The sequence below is a fragment of the Zootoca vivipara genome, chromosome 10, assembly GCF_963506605.1.
Source record: "Zootoca vivipara chromosome 10, rZooViv1.1, whole genome shotgun sequence".
NCBI classification, from domain to species: domain Eukaryota; kingdom Metazoa; phylum Chordata; class Lepidosauria; order Squamata; family Lacertidae; genus Zootoca; species Zootoca vivipara.
The window spans coordinates 60,786,211-60,811,053 of record NC_083285.1 but is presented as its reverse complement, the minus strand read 5'-3'; the positions used below and the strand labels follow the sequence as shown (position 1 = coordinate 60,811,053).

The window sequence follows — 24,843 nt, the reverse complement described above, 5'->3', positions numbered from 1 at the left end:
CACTCCAAGACGGCTGAATTGTGTCAGAAGCTAGCTGACAGCTATTTTTTGATGATTTTATGGCTGACGTCTTCAGATTTCCTTTTATTTTAATGATAACCCCAATGCAAACATTAAGATTGTCATTGTCTTACTGGCAATGTCCTAAGGGTGCCTGATGTCTTTTAAGAGACAGAGAGATATAGAGATAGAGATAGATGATAGAGATAGAGAGACAGAGACACCATAAAGCTCTCCAATGTTTGATATACAGTGCCACATAAGGGCAGTTTTATGCCAGATGGAGTAACCTAGGTTTTCACCTTTCAGCGATTCAAGGCTTTGTGATTTCAGGATTGCCACCTTTTAACCTTGCATATTATGGAAGGCTTGTTTAATGTAATTTCTTCTGCTGAGGAAAGTCTGGGCATTCTTGTTCTGCAAGGGAGCCAAAAAGTTCCTGTCACCTTCTCACCAAACTAGACTTTCCCAAGATTCCTTGGCAGGGGAAACCATGGCAGTTAATTCTGGGATAAAACCAAAATTAGTGGAGGTCCCAATATTCTGGCATTCTAAGAGAAGGAGAAATCCGTATCTCTCTCCACTATCTCTCCATCATGCAAAATTTTATACACTTCTGTCTCGACCCTCCTTACTTGTCTTTTCATTCTACATGAAAAACCACAACCATTGCAACCTTCTCTTATATGGATGTGGTTCCACTTCCTTTGTCATTTTGGTCATCCATATTTCAATCATAATTCAATCATAATTCAATCAAACATAGCTGACAATTGGCTCTATAGCCAATATTTGATTATCTGGCTATATAACTTACACACCAGAAACTTCTTACTCATTTAGGAGCTTGTCCTTCGGCTGTTTTACTTAAGTGTTGCTCAGTATTAGAATGAATCAAGTACCCCTGGTATTCTAAAGTTTGTAACCTTCGCGAGTCTTCGTTTCCCCTGAATTTGTCATTTTGTATCATTCTGTTGGTTCCTCCTTTTCATTGTCTGCATTTGGAACTTTATTTCAAAATAGGATTGCATTTAAACTGTAAAAAGGAAACAAATTGGCCGCACGTATTCAATCAATTGATAAAAGGTTATGTTTACAAGAACGTTTAAAAAACATAAATTCTGCACACCGCTTTCCTACATCCTGCATAATGAAACTGCTTACGACAGCGCTTTCCTCCATCAACCCCACTTTTGACATGCCCCCCCCTGTAAAATATTTGTAGGTAGCGTGGGGTAGGAAGGGGAGGGGAAGAATCTTCAAAGATACTTTAGGGAGCCTTTTGTGCCAGTTTTCCCATGGATATGTCATGTTGAGTCTCATCTGTCACTACCACTCCAGTGGTGTCATATTTGCACAAAATCACGTAATGCAACAGGACTGACAGATGCGTGATGCGGCTTGTCGTTTTGCTGCATGTCAGCTGGAAGGCTGCGCGGACCCATTTGTTATCTATCTGTTCCCCCCTCGCCTCCATCCAGAACTCTGCTGCCAAAACCGTTTGCCTGACTTACTGTCCCTGCAATGCCCTTTCTTCCTATTGCCTATGCTGACTTCCCATCTCCTTTGGTATGCGGTCGAAGTTCTTTCTTCCTTACCTTTCATAGATTCACAGAACTGTAGAGTTGGAAAGGGACCCTTAGGGTCATCCAGTCCAACCCCCTGCAAGGCAACGGCCTTGCCTTCTCATCTTTCTCTTTGCACATTCACATTTTGTTTTATTTACTCAACTGATCGATAGGCCACTTAATATAAAAAGAAGCTGGAAGCGGTATACAAAAGGAGGAATTCCAAGTAGTCTTTAAGCAGATTGCTCCATCAGGGCAAGGATCTGTCCTCAACTCCCCAAGTGCACTGTTCCAGAGGTAAAATGTGCATATAAACACACATATTAGTGGAAATGATGTACATAAATGCTTTGCAAAAATGGATATATTAGGCAAAATTGTGCGCACACACGTGTGTGCATTGGAACAAATCTGCACTAAAATGCTGGTGATTTTTAGGATTTTTTAAATTAAAAAACCACAAAGTTGTGGAAATGAACTTAAGAGTGAAAAAATGAGAAACTGAAATCAACAGGTTCATCCCTAACAGTTATACAATAATTTTTCAACATTCTCCCTCTCTTGCCTCCAATAACGTAAGCTGGAAAAAAAGGTGGCTGTCAGGTCAATTTTGAAATTGGTAGGTTTCGGGGGACCACCCAAAGGTAACACGTTCTGGGTTATTTAAATATGTAGCCCCAGAACACTTTTGGTCATCTCCAGACAGTTATTAGGTAGATGTCAAGGAGTTTTAGCTGAAGTGAAATTTCATATCGATCTGAAATTAGGAGAGATTTCAGAATCTGAATTCAACCTTTGAAATTTTCAGAGAGGTTTAAGTTCCACTTTTGGATTCAGCTTTGATGAATGCTTTAAAGTTGCTTAAATCCCAGTGCTCAACTGATTAATTTTAAGCTGAATATCCACATGTGAAATTCAACAGTTTTACAACCGGTATTATCCCCTCGCCCCACAAAACACTTGCCGCATCCAACTACATTCCTATTTGACCTATATTTTGGAAATGCTGGAAAAAATTACAAAACTAGAAACTCTTGCATTTGTATCCTTGCATGCAAAGTTGAGGTGGGGGAAATTGCACTGGGGCCTTTTTCTTTTTACCCCAGACTCATTTCTGCTCTGCAAAGAGTTAAGATTGCTGGGAAAGGACAAACAACAACAACCTGCCCATCCATTTTGTTTCAGATTTTATTCGGCCCCTACAGTTACAATTTTATGACCCAGTTAGGAATTTCTGGCCAGCTGGATGCAACAACACTATTTGCTATCCTAATGGCTATAAACATTGTGAGGGTTTGGCTTGTTGTCCAATATATAAGCTATAAAATGATATTCTTCCTCTGTTTGCTTTATGCACAAAATGGTGCTTCAGTGCCCAATGTTTCTCTCTCTCTCTCTCTCTCTCTCTCTCTCTCTCTCTCTCTCTCTCTCTCTCTCTCTCTCTCTCTCTCCCCTCTCTGAAGACTGTACCTCAAACTAAACTCTGGCTTCCAGTAACAGGAAAGCCTATAGAAACATAGAATCTGGATTGGAACAGGGGGCTTTACATGCCACAGGGGCAGCAACCTCATGCCCACAGGGTGCTTGTCTGGCCTTGCTCCATGTCCCCCTTGAATGCTTTTGCCAGAATGGAATTTGCACTTGAATTGTGATGAGGCCTCTTCCTTGACTGACTGGAAGAGGGTGAGATGTGTGTGCATGACTTGGGTCACTTCCCATGCCTCTGGAGAAATGATCTGCACCTCTCTTGGACCACACCATTTGCCCTGGACTCCAGAGAGCCCTGACACTCCCATACAAAAAACAAAACAAAACAAAAAATCCCCAAAACTATCACTTCAGAATCTTTGAAGTACTATTTTGCTAACAAGATCCTCTCTATGAAATGATCATTGGGAGTGGGGATAGCTTAGTCATTAGAGCATGAGACTCTTAATCTCAGGGTCGTGGGTCTGAACCCCTCACTGGGCAAAAAATTCCTGCATTGCAGGGGATTGGACGAGATGACTCTTGGGGTCCCTTCCAACTCTACAACTCTACAACTCTATGATTCTAAGCATTCTCCACTATGAAGCTCGTCTGTCTATCTGTCTGTCTGTCTCCCGTTCACAGCTTCCAAAGCATGCAATCCTTTCTGGGCTGTTTCTGCTCAAGTCAAGAGGCTGGTGTATCTTTTCCCATCCACAGCTCTGTCTGGTGAATAGATAAGATGAGATAATGAGGGATTAAATCACCCCACCCTCTTTGCTTAAAGATCCAATCCAATGTTTGTGAGGGTTTTGCACCCAAAAGAGAGAAAAACATTGCATGCCCTGGTGGTTTGCATTGTTTACAGCTTGCCTAAATCACCATTTATTCTCCTTGTCGCAATTCCTGGGTGCTACTGCTGAGCAAATAGTAGCGTTGCTACCCAGGAGTAACTGAAAAGAACAGCAGCAGCAAAAATTGATCTGAACAATCTGTGAGCTGTAGACATTGATGGGGATGCAACTGTGACTTGGGCAAAAGTCCGGAGTCGTAATGAGGTTAAAAGGAAAGCAGACGGGAATTGATGGTTCTTGCTACATTTCACAATGAACCAGCCCTGAATTTTTCAATGGCTTCAGACAATGCACAGTGCCTTCTTGAGCAGCAAGAGATGTTTAGCGAACATCCTAAGGAGCCGTGGAAACTCACAGGAGATCAGAGCCATATTGAGAGAAGGAGTCATAAAAGGCTTGATTTTGACTTGTAACAGGTGGATAAACGCCGCCTGCATTTATGTAAGGTTAAAATATACAGAAGGATAATTTCACACAATGCACGGAAACAAGAAAGCGGCCTTGTTCTTGTACTCTGTGCAACTAGGCATGGCCCCAAGTTTATTGATGTCAATGGGAGGTAGTGCACACAGCTATTCAAAGAAAAAAATACGCCCCCCCATCCTATGGATACATCTATCACTGCTGCAAAGTAAACAATTTAGACTATGAACACAAGGCCTGCATTTTATGCCTCATTATCGGTGTGTGTGGTTTTCCAGGCACAATTCACAATGTTGTTTAGGATTGGGGTGAGCATGCTTGAAGAACTGCTTTATCTCATAGGAAATAAGAGCGATATTTAAGACCTGCTTTTGAAGGCCCTCTGTTGGGAGCCCCTGCTGCCTGATATTAGACAGGTGATGATGAAGAAAGAGGCACAGAGTGCCTTTTCAGGGGTAGCAAGCTGTTAATGGAACCATGTCCCCAGAAAGGTTGGTGCTGAAGCTGAATGGAGATGACCACCACCAATGCTGTGAGCCCATTCATAAGCCTTGAAGGTCTAGACATCCACATGCTCTCTGGTATACTGTGATTCAAGAAAACTATCTGCTATGCAGTAGTACATGATAGGGCCTTCTTGATACTGGTGCCCAGATTATGGAATGCTCTCCTCTGTCTGGTTCAACTGACCCTGACCCTGATGGGTTTTACAATAAAAAAAGAGTCCCTTATTCATCCAGGCTTCTGGTTAAACTGATTTATGGTGGAGGTGGGCATGGGCATGGGTGAGCCTACATAATTTGCACTTTCTGAAACAATAAGTGAACTGAAACACACTTGTCTTTTGAATTTTGCATTTCCCTGAATTTTGCAACGTGGTTCCCCGGCCACATAATATGAATAAATTTGCATATACTGGGCTAAAAAGCATATACTAATGAAAAATATCAAATGGAAATGCATTATAGTGTGGGGAATTTGTTTTGCAAAAAGATTAAGAAGAAAAGGCACAATCACATACAAAAATGTGCGCATCAGGAGAAATTCGCACTAAGACACTGGCTAATTTTCACAAGGACTTTTATATATTAAAAAATCCCAAACAGATGTAGAAATGTGGCAACTGTACTTAAGATTGAAAAAAGTGAGAAACTAAGAAGAAACAGACTTGTCTGATATACCCATCCCTAATTGCACCCCACAGTGCGATTAATAAAGAGCAAGCTAGAGATTTCTTAAATAAAATAAAAATAAAAATGAGGGCAAGTGGAGTTGAATGCTGAGGTTCATATCTGCAGGGAAATAAGTAGTGCAGGAACAGAAGGTGCCAAGCAATTCTGCTCAGTCCAACATCAAACAACTGGTGAGGACCACTGATAAACAGTTTGCCAAGATGGTCGCTGCCAAGGTCTTAAGAGGTTCCAGTGATGTGCTCAAGTCTTACGTAGATTTAAAGGATGATCCTTGGCAGTTTCCCACCAATCATTCTCAGCACTTTTAGGGCCAACAGTTGCTCCATCTGCTGCTGAAGCTGACTTTGAACAATCCTTGCAGAAAAGCAATGGAGCAATAACTCTTGAAGTTATCCTCTACGGAATAAAAACACCTCTCTCTATTCTCCAAGAACCCAACCCTTGCCGTAGCTTCAGGTGAAGCTACTACCCTCTCCAAGAAAACTTGAACCATTCCTGCCTCCCCACACACATTGTGCCAGCACAAATAAGGGCCTGCAGATGGGTTTTCAGCAAAACAACAGCTTCTTGAAGGTCATTTGAAGGGGGATGGGGATGGGAAGGAACCTTGAACAGTTCCTGGGTGGGAAAATTTGGCTTACTGTTAATTTAATGAAATTTCCTCCATCACAAAGGAACACAAAGATTCTCCAACAAATTTAAGACAGGCTGAAGAAAGAACTTTAAAATTCCAAATTGGTCTTTGCAGGAGAACAGCTGAAATAGATCAGTGACCTGAAGTGCACTGTAATTCTGTGAAATCCTATATCAATCACATTACATTTCACACACATTATTATCTTTCCTGGGTTTGCAGAGAATGGAATCCCTTTGCACATCTACATTCAAAGTGTGTGTGTGTGCGTGTGAGTGTGTGTGTGTGTGTGAGAGAGAGAGAGAGAGAGAGAGAGATTTGTTATTTTAAAATGGTAAGATCCATTTTAATTTGTTTTTATTGCATTGCATTTTTCATACTGTTGGGCAATACAATTTATTGTATAAAAATCCCCATGTCTCCTCTAAGACCCCATTTAGGGCAACCAAAATGACCAAAGAGTTGGAGGAACTTTCATACTAGGAAAGGTTAAATCGATTGGAGGGACGTGATAGACGAGGTATATAAGATTATGCATGATATAGAGAAAGTTTATAGGGAGTAGCTTTTCTCCCACTTTCGGGGGTTATCCAATGATGCTGAAAGTTGGAAGACTCAGGAAGTACTTCTTGACACTGCATGTAGTCAAACTGTGAAATTTGCTACGATGGAACATGGTAATGGCCACCAACTTGGATGACTTTAAAAGGGGATTAGACAAATTCATGGAGGGTGAGGACCTCAAGGGCTACTCATCACCTTGCCTATTTTACTTCCAGTTTCAGTGACACTATGGCTCTGAACACCAGTTGCTGAACAACACAAGCAGAAGCATAGAATTCAACTTATGTCCTATTTGTGGACTTCCAATAGACATCTGGGTGGTCACTGCAGGGACGGGATGCTGGAATAGTGATGGACCTTTGGTCCAATCCAGCAGGGTTCACCTTACTCTCCTTCCTCGGAGCTTTTTAAGCAGAAGCTGGATGCTCACCTGTCATGGATGCTTCAGCTGAGATTCCTGAGTTGCAGTGGACTAGATGACCCTCGGGGGGGGGGGGGTTTCCAACTCTATATTCTATCATTCAGATCTCATCACTGTCAAGGCATAAGTGACTATGCCCAAATCTAGCTCTTCCAGCTTATGGTCCTGAGCACTGACACATTAGTTTTCTATCTGCAGGAAATTCTTTTGTATGGAAGAGGAGTCAACCACACGATCCCACCCACCCACAGTCTGAGGGGGTAGAGCCAAAACACAGACTTCCCACCTTGCTGGGAACTAGGACTGAGTGGCTGGTAAGATTTTCCTGGAAAGGATAACTCCCTCCTTAACTTTATTTACCCACACAACTTCATATACATGTACTGACAACCATTTCAGTAAATTGATTTGACTGGCCTTCCATCTGCAGACATGAAGAAGGGTAGCCAATGCATTGCATGCAAAAATGTCCCAGGTCCAACCTCTGGCATCTCCAGGTGGGACTCCTCACAGTCCCACCTGGAGGACCCCTGCCTGAGACCCCTGGAGAACTGCTGCTGCTGGTCAGTGTAGACACTACTGAGCTAAACGGACCCCAAAAGCCTGGATTGGTAGTTCTTTTGCCCCTGCCCCCTCTCCCCTCTCCCCTGCCCCCATCACCTCTTTCTTCTGGGCGCCTGATAACTGCCACCAGAGACCCTAGAAAATACTCCTTTCAGATCACTTTGTATTATAAATAATTGTGTTGCCATGTTTCAGTCCCGAGCTCAGAACTGCACTCACCCAAACTCCACAGGCAGATCAGGTGACCTTTCTCCAATTCAACTCTCTCTCTCTTTCTCTCTCCCCCTTTCCATCTCTCTGTGTTGTGGAGGACAGACAAAGTGATATGTCTGTCATACGCCATTACCATTAGAACAGAATCTTGTTCTTTTATTACAACTGAACTCTGCCGGATTTCTCAGCAGGAATGCTAAGTGAAATCAATGTCTTGGATTTCCAGCTTGAGCTTGGAGGTCACAGCCACTCTATCATGTCTCAGCATTATCCTTTCCTTTCACCCCCCTCCTCTCTCTCTCTGAGCCTCCAACTGGCACACAGCAGATTGAAAACAGCATGCTTCAGAGGGATCATGCTGCACAATTTTACAGCCTTTTAGAGGGCCCCTTCTCTCTCATATATATATATATATATATATATATATATATATATATATATATATATATTCTTATTTGCGGATAAATTCTGTTTGTGTCCTTTGAAAGAACTGCAAGCCAAAGGCACAGCAACACCTAGAAAAAGTTTTTTTAAAAAAAAGAAAAGAAAAGAAAATTGGGAAGGAAGGAATAGAATTCTGGTAGCTGCCACTAGATTTTCTTTTCTGTTTAACAGGCATCCTTTCGAGTCACTGCAGTGGTGGCTGATGCCATTTGAGACTGGGGAGGGGGGGGCAAAGGCAGAGAGGACAACAGCAGGCGAAGCTAGAGCCAAGGACGGACAGAATCAACTTATTCTGTGGGTTAAACCACTGCTGATCAGAAGGTCAGCGGTTCGAATCCATGTGACGGGGTGAGCTCCCGTTGCTCGGTCCCAGCTCCTGCCAACCTAGCAGTTCGAAAGCATGTCAAAATGCAAGTAGATAAATAGGAACCGCTACAGCGGGAAGGTAAACAGCGTTTCCGTGTGCTGCTCTGGTTCGCCAGAAGTGGCTTTGTCATGCTGGCCACATGACCTGGAAGATGTATGCTGGCTCCCTTGGCCAATAATGCGAGATGAGAGCGCAACCCCAGAGTTGGTCATGACTGGACCTAATGGTCAGGGGTTCCTTTACCTTTACCTCCGCCCTGCAGAGTTCTACAAGGGCAACACTGAGGCAGCAAAAGGAGATGGTACTCAGTACTGGTTGTAAGTAAGGAGGGAGGGCTGGCTATGGCTGAGTTTGGCAGGCCACAGCCCCATGCCTCCTAATAAAGCCCAATAGACCTAGCTCCACTGAGTGCAGATTCCATGCAACCTAACACAGCCTTCGCCAAACTCTGTGCCCTTTCAAGGTTTTGGAGTACAACTTCCATCAGCCCAAGCCAGGATAGCTCTACTTTGCCATGACATCTGAATCAGGAGAGGCTGTGAAAGCTCTGGATCGGTGTCTGAATGTAATGGGATGAAGGCAAACAAATCCTGGGTAGAAAGAGGCTCTTTGAGTGGGCAGTTCCCGTGTTTGGGAAATTGGCAAGTTACCTGTTTGGGATGGAGTTGTACTCCCTCTGAAGCAGCAAGGGCATAGCTTGGAGCTACTCCTACATACATCTATGTCACTAGAGGCCGAAGTGTCCTCTGTGGATAGGAGTGCCTTTTAGCAGCTTCACCTGTTTCGCTAGCTACGGTCGTTCTTGCACAGGGATAGCCTGACCACTGCACACTACATGTTGGTAACCTCAAGGCTGGATTGCTGTAATGCGCTCTATGGCTGCTGGTGGGGGCACCTAGTCGAGAACAGCTGACACCATTGTTAGAACAGCTGTTTTGGCTGCCCAACTAAGCCAGGTTCAAAGTTACTGTATTAATTTGTATTTGAACAACTTAGGCCCAGTGTACCTCAGGGATCATCTGAACCCTTATATTCCAGCTCAATCATTGAGATCATCTGCAGGAGCATCACTGGTAATTCCCTGGGTTGGCAAGGCTTGTTGGACAGCAACAGGGAACTGATCGCTTAGTGCCATTGGCCCAGTCTTGTTAAATACTCTGCCCACAGAGATTCAGCAGGAACCTCCTGTGCCAACTTTTAAGTTCCTTCTCAAAACTTTTCTATTCCACCAGGGCTGTGTAGGCAATTGTTAACACATATTTCCACAATTGTTAACACATCTTTGTTAATTGATGTCTGCTTTTAACTTTTTAGGGACGTGGGTGGCACTGTGGTCTAAACCACTGAGCCTAGGGCTTGCCGATCAGAAGGCTGGCAGTTCGAATCCCCGTGACGGGGTGAGCTCCCATTCCTCGGTCCCAGCTCCTGCCAACCTAGCAGTTAAAAAGAACGTCAAAGTGCAAGTAGATAAATAGGTACCACTTCGGCGGGAAGGCACAACGGCGTTTCTGTGTGCTGCTCTGCTTTTGCCAGAAGTGGCTTAGTCATGCTGGCCACATGACCTGGAAAAACTCTTTGCGGACAAACGTTGGCTCCCCCAGCCAGTAAAGCAAGATGAACGCCACAACCCCAGAGTCGTTCATGACTGGACTTAACTGTCAGGGGTCCTTTACCTTTTTTTTTTACCTTTAACTTTTTATATATAGTTTTTATTGGGTGTTTTATGTATTGTTGCTGCAAAACGCTCTGACACGTTTCTTTTTCTGATAGAGCGGTGTAGAACTATTTTATAAATAAATAAATTTGATTTATTACCCTGGCTATTTTTAATCTGGGCCTTTTTACTGCTCGGTTAAAGGCACTGAGACACTACTGTCAGTTCGAGGAATCCACTGTGACGTGATTAAAGAAATGTGGCCAGCAGACTGGAGGACAGTGAGCAAAGGGAAGATAATATCTTTCATCAAACATTTTCTCATGACCGAACCAAGAGTGTCTCATGCTTCATCCCTAAGCACATTTGGCTTGAAAGCCAATCTCAGTACTTTGAATGGAGTGTACTCTTGAGCACAGGTAAAAGGCAAGGAGGCAATGGTTCTTTCCTAAAATGAGAGGTGCTGAGGCTTAGACTGGCGCTGACATTCATTCTGATTTGTTTGCAGGGCGGATAGACGATATTGCAAGTGTTATTCCACATTTTCCAGCACATTTCCCATCATTTTCCTCATCACAAAAAATCCCGTATTTGGAACCAGTTGTCTAGTTGTGCAAGATCTCCCAATCAACTGTGGTTATTGCTCAAACCAAATTTGCTGGTCTGTGACTGAATCCCACTCCAAAAGAGCAACAGTCTGGTAGCATCCAAAGATACAGTTGCATCTCTGACAATTTCTGAAAGCTGCAGAGACGTGCGTAAGGAAGCATGATCGCCCACCCCCCAATCTGAAATTCTAACAGGTGGCATTTGATAATGTGTACATTGCCCATGAAATCGTTTCCCCATCCTTAAGCAATGCACGGCTGAAAGAAACCCCGCTACCCTTCTGAATTGCAGCTGAATCTGTTAAATGCACCATAATATTGATATTATCAATTGCATGCTTCAGTCACAGGCCCCAGATGTTTTCAAACAGCTCGTGGATAGGTGGAAGGGACTCACTATGTTTAGCCTGGAGAAGAGACAACCGGGGGGGGGGGAGTGGGGAGTGATAGTGCTTTTCAAATACCTGAATGGCTGTCACAAAAAAGACAATGAAAACCTCTTCTCTGCAACTCCAGAAGGCAGGACTAGATTGAATCGGCTGAAGTTACAGGAGGACAGATTTTATTGGGATGTTAGGAGAAGTTTCTTGGTGGTAATATTAGGGCTGGAGACACACCACATTTTTAACATGCATCCCCACCCCTGCCTCCCAAAGAATCCTGGGAACTGTAGTTCTGGGTTTCTTTGGAGGGGTTAAACAGGGAACTGAATTCTTTGTTGGATTCTGTTAAATGTATGCAGCCCAGGTTCTTGCTGGTAAGAACAGTTTGACAATGAAATCTATTACTCAGATGAGCTCTTCCATTGTTGGAGGTCTTCAAACACTTACAACACTATTTCCATGCAATCTCCATGTAGTCAGTAATTTCCCCCCAACACCAATAGGATTAGGTGCGCGGATGGCGCTGTGGTCTAAACCACTGAACCTCTTGGGCTTGCCGATCAAAAGGTCGACAATTCGAATCCCCAAAATGGAGTGAGCTCCCGTTGCTCTGTCCCACCTCCTGCCAACCTAGCAGTTGGAAAGCACACCAGTGCAAGTAGATAAATAGGTACTGCTGTGGCAGGAAGGTAAACAGTGTTGCCATGAGCACTGGTTTCTGTCATGGTGTTCCGTTGTGCCAGAAGCAGTTTAGTTATGCTGGCCACATGACCCGGAAAGCTGTCTGTGGACAAACACCAGCTCCTTCGTCCTGAAAGTGAGATGAGCGCCGCAACCCCATAGTTGCTTTTGACTGAACTTAACCATTCAGGGGTCCTTTACCTTTTTAAAACACATAATATCCCATGCTCAGGCTGCTTACAATAACCTGTTATAAATTTCAGAAAGGTCTAAGCTACAATTGCATATACACCATGCTGAAAGAGACACAAAGTATGCAAAAAAAATCCAGGCAGATAAATCTGCGCAGTAGTACCTTGCTTTTGGGTGAAGGGCTGGTTGTGCTCTTGTCGGTATGGATGCTGGTAGGCGATACTGCCGCACCAATGTTGCTTTGGGGGATGCCAGGTATTTTCCCACCTGGGGATACTTGCATTGCCGCAAGCTGGGCAGCATACAACTGCTACGGAAAGAGGAAAGGGGGGGGAGTCAGAAGGTGGGGGAAAAGAAGAACACATTTCTCTATGTGAAACCCCCCTGGACCGACAATAACCACTCAAAAGACGTACTTTCACCTTTCACAGAAGACAAATGCATCCTTCCAAACACCCCCAATGTGGTGACTTACAGCTGGTTCGGGTAGCTGTGTTGCTGTGGTTGATGGGAGTTGTGGGCTGAAACACGTGGAGGGCAAAAAGTTGTGGGGAACTGTGCACCATTCAAAAGCAAATAAGGGCATGATCTCACAGTTAATTCACAAGATGGTTTTCGTTTGCAACACAGTAAGCACATTTAACTCGTGCACATTCAGCTTACATGCATGGCATCATCATCATCATCATCATCATCATCATCATTATTTAATAAGGGGGTGGAAAGGAGGTGGAGCTCCGATAAAAATGACTTTGGCAATTTCACCTGCCATTGAACCCAACATGTCACTGTATTTTATTTTCTGATGCTTAGAGGATATCTTGTTTCGTTGTTTACCATGTTTTGCAATGTGGAATTTTCCTTGTTTTTCATGGCTGATTTTTGTGTGTATAATGCGTATATTGATGCCAAAGAGGACACTCTTTCTGTTGTTGTATTTTATAGAATGTGGAAATTTCCTAGGCTTTTTTTTTTTGTTATTTATTCAACCTACGTTGCAAACCACTTAAAATTATCTCTTGTGTAAATCGCCCCAAGACACTGGCTTAGTAGGTGAAGGATAAATCAGTGATTCTATCTATATCTATCTATCTATCTATCTATCTATCTATCTATCATCTATCTATCTATCTATTATTCAATCATCTATCTATCATCTATCACATGGCTTGCCTCCAAGAACCTTAGGAATAGGAATCTGGTTAGCTTAACATTGTGATATACTGAGTCATTGGCTGGCTTCACAGTTTTTTTCCACATTCTGATTTTTGCATAAATAACACACACACACACACACACACACACACACACCATGATTCAAAATATATTTCCAGGTCAAAAATTATGAAACCAGTATCATGATATGGACTTGAAACCGGTTGGTTTTGGACGATATCTTGTACAGCCCTAACACAAGTCATGGTTCACCATATATTGCCAGGTCAAGAACTATGAAACCAATATCATAATATGGATTTCAAACTGGTTTTGGACAATTTATCACCTAGCCCTACTTAAGGAACCATTGTTTACGCCTCACAAAACCGCAACTCTTAACACTCTTAACAAGCTACAGTTCCCAGGGTTCCTTGGGGGGTGGACCCATGTGTTTTAAAAATATGTTTTAAATGTATGGATGTGGTACCACAGTAGAAAATGCATGCCTGGAGTACAAGTAAGTCAAAACGATACGGGGGTGGGGGGAGTTCAAAAGCTAGCAAAGAAAGTACAGAGGAAATGGGGTATGTTTCAGCAATATTTGTTGGTTCATCATTTCAAGGACAAGGAGGGGAACAAATTATACACCTCTTCTGAAGACGCTTTCCATTGTTAATGCAAAGTGTAACCAAGTCGGATATGATCACAAACAGAGCAAGGACAAACATGAGACAACACCGTGACCAGTGCTATGATCAGCTATTGTTGTTATTGGGTGTTCTACTTTTATCATTGACTGTTTACATTAGCGGAGCCATGAAGGTTGGAGGTCACCAGGCTGCAGAATGCTAAACAAAGCAAGTGAGCTTTGAAGACGAGTTTGGAGTAGCGCTTCAAGGTGATTAGGTAGGGTTGCAGATTCCACAGCAGCTTTCAAAGATGTGAGGAAATACGGCACGACTTCGTTCGTCTGCTTCTCACCCTCTGACTAATTCAAGGAGTTTGAGAGTAGTAAAACACAGTCGTGTCTTTGTCTCCGAAGGCACTAGGCTCACTTGACAGTGCAAGCTAAATCCCACATGATATGAATGCTACCACTGCAATGGACCCAATCCGCATAGCTAGAACGTCCAAATATAAAAATGGGGCGGGGGAATAAGTTGCCGCAGGTAGACAATTTTGATAGTATCCCACATAGCAAGTATTTCACTCATTCCATTCTATTCGCTTACTACACAAAACTTGCTATACCTTTCAAGAGCTTGGAACAACTTGCATTATAATGCCAAGATGGCCTCCCTGCGACCTGGATGGGCCACATTCGTGCAGCTTAAAAATTAGAACCTTATCACTAGTCCTGGGACTCAGCCTTAAGACTCCAGTATGCCTCAACATTTTGGGTTCAAAAATGTTAAGCCTTAAGGCAGGGGTCAGCAACCTTTTGCAGCCGTGGGCCGGTCCACCTCAGACCATGTGGTGGGCCGGACTATATTTTGAAGGGGAAAAAATGAACGAATTCCTATGCCCCACAAATAACCCAGAGATGCATTTTTAAAAAAAATGACACATTCTACTCATGTAAAAACATGCTGATTCCCGGACCGTCGGTGGGCCGGATTGAGAAGGCGTTTGGGCCGCATCTGGCCCATGGGCCTGAGCAGGGCTGTCTTAAGCATATCTGGCGCCCTGGTGCGAAGATCCCCCTGGCGCCCCCAGCCCGTTTCCCAGCACCTGTTGCGCGGCTGCCGCAGGCACAGCAGCGCAACGCCCCCTTGGCGCCCCGGCACCCTGCACCACCCAGCCTTGCCATAGGGCCGGCCCTGGGCCTGAGGTTGCCTACCCCTGCCTTAAAGTGTATCATGCCTCAATCAGCACTCCAGATAGAAGTAACTTGGACTACAAGTTAGGGGTAGACAACACTATCAATGTCAGTTTCTCTCGATTTCTCACTTTTCCCATTTATCCCAATTCCCCATCAGCCTGCCTTAAAAAAATGCATAAAATTTGTTTGCATTTTGTTTCAATTTCTCCTGAATAAATGTGGTTTTGAATGAATTGTGCTTTATATATTTTAGCAAGGAAGTTTCCCTAAAATAATGCATTTTAAAATGAATATTTCAGGAGCCATTTATGTTGTAGCTACAGAAACAATGTTAAGAAATGGACGCACTAGCAGGATCTGAGTAAACACTTACAATTAACAACACAAATACAGAATTTACAAAGGTGATGTTAAAATGATAAGAACACAACAATACTGAATTTAAAGAATTTTATATTAAGGTATAATAAAGCAAGCAGGAGAAGTTAATATGTAAAAAAACCGGAAGAGGAAGTTGAGGGAAGTCACCGGGGGGGGGGAGAGAGATTAGGGAATTTCAAATCTTTTGTGGTTTGATATGATGTTATTACAATAATAATGTAAAACTTAATAAACATTATTTTAAAAATAAAATAAAATGAATATTTCACTAATATGAACATTAATGAGTGCCTTTTCCCCTAACTTATGCCCTTTTTTTTTGCTTGCATTGTTTGGCTAGAGAACTGCATCACAAAATTCAGGGACATGTGAATTTCAAAAGAGAGCTGCTTGCATATTGGTTGAAGAAGTATGAAATCAGGTAGGTGCAAATTGAAATATGAACTGAACAAATTTGTCTCCTATCATTACCAATAACTGCCACCACCACTTCACCAGCAGACCCCAGGGTGGGTTACAACTATTTAAAATTATGTATTAAGAACAGTTAAAACAAATTGCAGCCACAAGAATAGGGTGGGTCCTGAAAACACACGTCTCTGGTGTCATAGAGTAAAGAATACCAAACCAGTCATTAGAACATCTATAAGGATGTATCCCTACCACAACATTCCAATAATGGAACTCTCTCTCAACAACCTATTCCTTAAACCAGTGGTTCTCGAAGGGATGCCACACTGGCTGTCGGAGGAAAGAATGGCAAGTGTGGCAGGAAGATTCAAGGACAATCAAAGAAACATTTAAACATTTCAGTGCAGTGTGGATATACAACCAGAAATAATATCCAGGCCTCTCTTCAAGGGCATTGGCTATTCTTTTATAGTTCCCCATGACATGTTGTTGTGAACAAGGATTTTCAACACTGGCAAATATGAAAGATCAGAAAAGATAAAGGCTTCTTTGTGTTGATGAGGATATGAGAGTTTGTTTGCCTCAAATTAGACCTAACATAAATGAGATTACCTGGCAAAAGGAAGAGCACACCTCTCATTGAGTTTGTATACATACTTTACATGTGTAAGAGGCTCGTTTACATTTTAGGAATTATTCATGTTCTCATGATGTCCTGTGGTCATATTAAATAATAGTTGTGTTCTATTTTATATATCAAACACTGCTGGAAGCTGTTTCTTTTTGTTTTCCAATGTATTTCTTATCAATTAAAAAATTGTAATGGTGTGAGGAATTTTTTATTCTGAAAGCATGGTCCAGAGGAAAAAAAGCCTGAGAACCACAGCCTTAAATCCTTATTATGACTTCAAGAAGTCAAAAGAGGAGAGAAAGAAGCCACATTAATAAGATTTATGCTCAATGAAAGCCACTGAAATTCCAACAATCCTCTTTAAAATAAATTTTAGGACATGCCCATGAAGAAGTCTTCCTACTGGATGCCCAAGAAATTGGGTGCCCCTTGAATACCCCTTGAATACCTGTTATTTCCACACAGTGTTACCTTGTCACTGTTATGACTAAGTTAGGTCTGCTCTGGGTAAATCTTAGTTGGATACCACCCCACCCCAGGTTTCTGGCTTTATGGCTACCTACCTCCTACAACCCACTTCCTGGCCATCAGTTTCCAGCCTGCCTTCCACTCTTTACCCCCCCGGGTACCTGACTGTCATTGGCTGAAGTCTCTTATACCACAAACTCTGCCTCCCTCTAATCCACACAGCCTATAGGGCATGTCTTATGGAAGAACTGCTCATACAGAACCTGCAATCTCACATGCACTGTGGTGAGCCGAGGCTGAGCTCAACAACATGGTGCCCAAGTGCCCAAGCATTGCCTACACAGCTCAAGCATGCACATTAGATGAAGATGGTTCTGCTGACTTTTAATTCAAATATTTTGGCAACCAAGCCAATGTCTGGCTTTTACACGCACACATACACAAATCTGGCAACTGGCCCATATCTCACAAAATTTGGTTGTTGTTGTCATTTGTGGTCAGTTGGCCATCCAATCTCCATGGCCTGTGGCTAGCCTTGGTTACAATGGCCCCATGGTGTGACACTATAGAGAGAGAATTGCCTGGGTTTGTTCCCTCCTTGCTTTGTCAATGAGATTCTTCTTACAGACCTGCCATGCCTTGTAACAGAGAATGAAATGTACAATATGCAGGATGGGGCGCAGCATGCTAATATTTTTAGACAAGATTGAACTTTGACATTATTGAATCTGTCTGTTCAGATTTAATCATTCCAGGGCAGGACAACGTCTGGCTCAAGACCAGGGAAAAGGACACTGGAATGACCGCATGCTGTGCATCAAGATGGTTAACTGACAACATTTTAGAGAATGAGAAGTTATGGCATCCTCAAGCAATCAAACAAAGGACCGTGTCTACTCAAAGGTCTATAATTGAGAGCTCCAAAATTTGGATTTAGTTTATGCTCTAGGGATGCTGCCAACAGTCTCTGTGGCAGAGCAGTGCAGTGAAACACAATCTGTATTTTGCCATCTTCCCATAAGTGTACATTCCCCATGTCTTGTGTGTCTCTCATAATGGCGAAGGCAGAACGTGGAGGAGCTAAATAAGTGGATCTGGAGCCAATTTAATTTGTGTATTTTGTTTCACATGACTGCTGGGAGGGGAAATTAGAAAGAAAGAGCATGACTATTTCATAACATTGAGGGATGTTCTGCTAAAATAGACTGCGACTTGGTTTACACATTAATTGAAGAGGTGTGATTGTCTTCTTCTCTATGGCTGCTCCCATTCTGGATGAGATGCATAGCTCCTGTAAATACAGCAAGTGTGGATTGCACCGTGACATTTAACCTTGATGATGCCTGACCTGCTATGTGTCCACAGATGCATGACATCAACACTCATCACAGCTGTGGAACTGCGTCTAAACTACAACTCATGCCCAATATGTTGCTGTAGGCCTTTGGGGTAAGGCAAACATGCAGTAAACTGGTGGTCCATTGCCCAATTGATGTTGGAGCATCTAGTGCAGGAATAACTAATGTGCTGCCCTCCAGAAGCTGTTGGGCTCCAACTTCCATTAGCCTCAACCAGCATGGTCAAGAATGATGGAAGATGCGGTCCAACACCTGGAGGTTGTGGAAGTCCTTAATCTAGCGCTTGCTAGTCTCCGGAATTATTTGTCCAACTTTACTGGAGAATATCCACCTGGGTCTGATCCCAAAAAGCACTTTTTATACTTTTAGAGTTCAGGCACAGGATCACTTTGCATAGATTAGTTATAGTTTAACTCTTAAGAGATCCTCAGCATGTGCTCTGTCTTCCAAATTTAATGCACACCAGGGGATTACGGAATTTCTAGTGCAGTAGGGCTGAACAGTTCTGCCCAGTGCAATGCCAAGACACTTACTTACATTCTCATAAAATGCAAACGGTTTTGGGGAAAGAACTGAGGGATTGGAAATGGTTTAATGGGAGATTGTGCCTTGTTTTGGTAGGGTACAAGATTTTCCCAGAGGGAGCTCTGGTATGGTCCACTTTGTTCACTCCTGAACTCTTGACAACTTGAGTGATATGGGCTAGGTATTGGGATTCAAATATCTTTCCTTCCTTACTTCCTGCCTGCCTGGAGTTGAACAAAGTGTCTTCCATGTGCACTCATAAGAAGAGCCAATGACCCATCATTTCCAGCATCCGGTTCTCATAGCGGCCAACCAGATGCCTTTGGGAAGCCCATAAGCAAAACTTGAGTGCAACAACAATACTCTATTCACTTATGGTTCCCAAAAGTTGGCCTTCAAAGACACACAGCTTCTGATGGTGGAGGAAGAACACAACCATCAAGGCTAACTTGATACCACTGGTATCCTCATCTTTTGTTGGAGTGAATTATAAAGTCTAACTATGCTCTGTCCGAAGCAGTACTTCCTTTCTCGTGTTACAATTTTAGAATTCTTGTTAGCATGTTGACCTTGGGTTCTGAGGTTTTAAAGGAAATGTGGTCAGTCCTGAGCCAACACCTTAAACCCTCTATAATCCCCACCTGCATATTAAACAGCAATATTCTGCTACACTCTCTGAAAGATTGCGAAACATCTCTTGGCTCACTGGCTCTGTGGTACATCAGAAGTTCAGCCATGAGGTTAGACTGCCTTTGAAATCTTTCCCCTGGGGCATTGTTATTATATGTTAACAATGTTCATTACAGCTTCGAGGCCACACTAAAAATGAATTCTTGTTCTATGAATAAAGAAAACAAGAATGTGGCATAATGGGTATTTTTAAAATTATTTTGGGGAAACCAATATTAGCTGTTTTAGCATTAAATAGATGCATGTGCTTCGGATCACAGCCATATTATTAAAATCACTTGAAGAGGCAGTGGGGGTTTTGCATTTGCATTTGGGGACAAAGAGTAAAATAAAATAAATTTTAAACAACAACAACAACAAAATCCATGGAAACAGGATTATCTGATGGGTTCAACTTCACCCTGAGTGTAAAAGCATCTACTCCCAAAGGATGTTCCATATAGACCCAGGCATGAACTAGACTCAGTGCATTTAAATAATCTGAATCTATGAATTGTGCCAATAGTCACATTCTATATCATTTGTAGAACTATCATTAAAAATATACACACGAGCGGGTCTTCTTCTGAATCTCCACACTGCATAGCTTTGATTTGTTTATGTAATTGAGTAGGTATTTTATGGAGCTGGACTTTCCCCCTGTGCCGATGCATCAATGGGATCTTTCTCCAATTTGGATGGTTTTGTAAAGAAACCTACCTGGCAAATTGCAAACAAGCATGCTGCATGCATCATCTTCTTAGGGCAGAAGTAGGCCTTGCAAGACAGCAGCTCTGCATCCCCCCACTATAAATTTTGTAAAGAAAAGAATGCATGGTGTCCATACAATCCCACTTTGGGCATCTCCCAATTCCCAGTATCAGGAGCCAATGAATGGGAGCAGGGGCTCGGCAACTCTCAATGTGATGATGTCATGCCACACCCTTTCACTCAATAGATTTTACAGCAGGCTTCCTCAACCTCAGCCCTCCAGATGTTTTGAGACTACAATTCCCATCGTCCCTGACCACTGGTCCTGCTAGCTAGGGGCCATGGGAGTTGTAGGCCAAAAACATCCGGAGGGCCGAGGTTGAGGAAGCCTGTTTTACAGGGAAGAAAGCAAGAACAGCTGTTGCTTTCATTGGCCACATACATGTCTCTTAAAACGTTTCGTTGTGCTCCAACAGCTGGTTCCAGCTACATATTCTTCCACACGGAGAACAATAAGCTTGGAAAAACATTGAGTTACAAAAATGTGAAAATCTCTCCATGAGTCCACGAACATTCCCTCCTTCTCTTAATGCTTACTTGGTTCCTTCCTTCCCTTTCAGACATTTTGCTCATGCATTTCAATGTCTGTGCAGAGAGTTTGGTTGTGCCAGTCATCCTCATCTTTAGTGATGCTGTTCCGCTGGCCATGGGCAATAGTTTTACTCAAAGTACACCCACTGAAATTAATGAACATGGGCAAGTTAATGGGTCTACCTTGAGTAAGACTTAGGGCTCATCCACACTTATGTTTTGCCACGGCTTTTTTTTTTTACAGTTCCGGCATGTCTCAGGTATGTGCCATTGCCATTATAAGAGAACAAGGGAGGCCTTCATGATGAGTTCTGCCACTTCTTTTTCTGTAAAATATAGCACCATGTTTTAACCCATGCTATACAGGCACTTGTCCATTCTTTAAGGCTCCATGTCCATGCACTTTCTTTTTGTCCTTCCTCTTTCCCCAGGAAAACTCCCCATTTAACGCTGAATTAGGAGAAATGACCATTTGGGTTTTTGCTTTGATTCAGCGGTACAGAGAAGGTTTTTGTGGGGAAGCTGCCCGGACAAAGGAAAAAACAAACAAAACCCTTTGACGCAGAACTTTAAACAGCGGACCTGTGCTTAGAAACGCAGCACAAAGGAAATATGGGTGATCCTTTAATTGAATACCACCCTCTGCTCTTGATGCCCATGCAATGAGCACAGGCATCTGAAGAAGGGAAGCCTATATATGTAGATCTCTAAAAGCCAAGGCTTCATGAAGGGTTCCAGATCACATGGAGGCCTATGCTCCCTGCTCATGCACTGATTGCAACACGTGAAGAAAAGAAAATGTCTGAAAGGGACCTTTGTGGTGGTTGGTTGTATCAAGAACTAATTTGGAAACTGAACCTAAAGCTCAGACCACAAGACTCCATCTCCTTTTTTCTTCTTCTGACTGCAAGATCTCCTTCGATGTTGTTCACATGCAGGAACTTATCACTAGGCACTTCCTATCACCAGCTTATAAAAATTTGTTACTCAGCTTCTGCAATGATAATAATGCAATCGCTGTGAAGTTCGCGTACCAGATTGCCTTCTCCCTTCACAAATTAAGAATAGCTGAACTGGAAGGCTGCCCAAGTAAGTCACATATTTGTACATAACAATGTTCACGGCATGTGACAGCAACTGAAATGGAGTGAAAAGACTTGAACGCTGGCCAGAAAGGAAATGTGATAGGGTCATCCGGGTAAACACTCTTGGCTGATACATTCCATATGAATCTGTTGTCCGATGTGAGCAATGTAAGTGCTCAAGACGAACAAAGGGATCTACCATCAACTTATCCATAAACCTTATCTGGTGGCTTGGAGTCGCATTGGCAGCCGAGCCCTGCTGCATTTTTTAGGGGGAACAGCTAAAAAGGGGGAAGGCACACATAAACATGAATTGTTCCGATTTATTTCTTTTTTGAAAAATGAAAACCTGAATGGGAAGCAGCTGTTTCGCACAACAAAAAGTTACAGGAAGGCCCAATGAAATGAATGTACACCGGCTTTTTAACAGGTCCCAGCTAAGATGACTGAAGTGCAAGGCACCCTAAAGCTTGCTAGTAGCTGGAATTGAAAGGGGGCCACATCTGTATCTTACAATCAAACCAGTATTACTATTATGCTACCTTAACAATCCTGGGAACTGTAATTTGTTAAGGGTACTGAGAGCCATAAAGAGGCACAGAGCTGCAATTCCTAGAGTGGCTTAGCAATCCTTCCACCTTCCCAGGAAACTGTGCATACATTAAATGGTGTATATTAAGTAAAATTGCACACAAGTGTTATATTATGAGAAATTTGCACTAAAATGCTGGTGGATTTTCATGGCTACTTCTTTCTTTAAAAAGTCACCAACTGATGTGAAAAATGTTGAGAACAAAATATTGGGGAAATGAGAGAGCGAAAGAACTTTAATTTGACAACGTTTGCACATTGCTACTCCCACACCAAATCCCTTTTCCAGTTTCCACTTCCTTGCCACTATTTTATTAAAGTCGGGGGGGGGGGGGGAGAGATGGACCACAAAGCAAATTGTGTAAGAAACATCACATCTAGCCTGCCCTACAGCAGGGGACAGTGCTAGATCACAGTAGGATAAAGGGAGGAAAAAGTTTGGCTGACCTGCATTTCCTCCCTCTTCCCCTAAACACACATTCCCATTCCAAGGTTCTAAAAACATGCTATCTTGGCTGTGAGATTGAGGAAAAAGCACCCCCACCTGAACTGTGGGTTTTAACTTCCAGGTAGTGCTTACAGAATCGGAGGTTTCTCGCTCATCCCGAGTTACAAAAAAGTGGAAATGAAGCAGAAATGAAGACGAGACTCCAGTCAGCCTGAGATTTCTCCCATCCTTTGAAATGACACACTTGCCACTTCCCCACCCCTCCCCAACCGCCATCTCCCCGATTAACTAAAATAAACTTCTTGTGCACCAGAAAGGAGCTGTGATATCCTAGCTGTCGTGTTCCATTAAGCCTGCAAAACAGAGCACAACAAAACCATCCCTGGGAATCAGAGCAGCCTACAGTCTAACTCTGAGGGACGATGTACATATTTTCCTGCCATAATTTGAATGTCCTCCGCTCGCTCCCCACCACACTAACTTCACTCCCTCCTACGGAGCCATTTCCTGTACTCCCCACCTCGGGCCTCGTGTGTGGCTGCGAGAGCTGACTCCCAGCTAACCCACGAGCCACGCTTGTCAAATTCTTTCATCTCCGCCTCAATCGGAAGAGGGGTAACTGCTTTTCCAGGCCGTGCTCCAACACCGCGCACTGAGGAGTGACTGTCTGTCATTGTCACCGTCACTGTCGCTTGTGCCTTTATCCGGGTTGGTTGACTGACAGTAATGGAGAACCGATAATGGAGCATAGTAGTTTCTCAGAGCAAATTAAGCTTTTTTTTTTTCTGGACCAGCTCGCCTCATGCCAACAAGTTCTCAGCTGACCACGGAGTGGGTTAATTTACATCTGTGAGGGGTGATCAGCTTTTCTTTAGGAGCGTTCTTAATTTTCATAAGAAAAGAAATACCGCTCCCCCTGCTTTAAAATGAAGACGAGACCCAGCTTCCTATATGCCATTTACAATTAGCACTGGAATACCAATTTGCGGCTACAAACCGCACGCTTAATTCCCACAAATGACAAAGCTGGGTTGGTTACTACAGAGGAAATTTGCATTTGATTTTCCCACTCCACATCCTCTCCTCGCCTGCGATATATCTGCGCACACTATGGTCTCATGAAGAGAAATCCATTGCAGAGGGCTCAGCCAGGCACCCAGTATTGGATTAAATGACACTTGGGAGGAAAGGAGATTGGACACAACAATGTTAAGCGATGCCCCATTTTCATGACCCAGGCGGCACAAACTCTTCTCTACCTGCTCTCACCCTGAGCAGCGTCACAGAAACGCACACTGTGAGAACGGACACTGTGAGAACGTTCTCCCGATCAAAGCACATCACCCAAATATGACGCAACAACTTGCAAAGCATGGCAGTTTACCCTATACAGCAGCCAGCTCTCTGCCTGGTTATGAATGTTTTGCAAAACGCTTGTGACACAAGAACAGCAGGAACTAGAAGCATATAAGAGATGGTGATGCACAATGTGCCCATGCCTCTTGTTCTCACAGCGACCAACAAGATGCCTGTGGGAAACTTGCAAGCAGGATTCGAGCGCAAGAGCCCTCTCTCGCCCTGTGGTTTCCAGAAACTGGTATTCAGAAACATTGCTGCTGCCATCTGTGGGGGAAGAGCACAGCCATTATGCCTAGTAGCCATCGATGGCAATCTGCTCCATGAATCTGTCTAATCCTCTTTTAAAGCTACCTAAGTTGGTGGCCATCAATGCCTCCAGTGGGAGGGAGTTCCACAGTTTAACTA

The 24,843-nt window shown here is 43.2% G+C and overlaps 1 protein-coding gene across 14 annotated transcripts in view; it reads right to left on the bottom strand.

Moving 5' to 3' along the window:
• Nucleotides 1–24,843, bottom strand: part of SOX5 (SRY-box transcription factor 5) — a 729,285-nt gene that overhangs the window by 64,819 nt on the left and 639,623 nt on the right. For all 14 annotated transcript variants that reach the window (XM_060279172.1, XM_035127886.2, XM_035127887.2 and 11 more), the window contains one exon: nucleotides 12,394–12,540. In XM_060279172.1, the coding sequence (XP_060135155.1) occupies nucleotides 12,394–12,540 (147 nt within the window). The remainder of the gene's footprint in view (nucleotides 1–12,393; nucleotides 12,541–24,843) is intronic.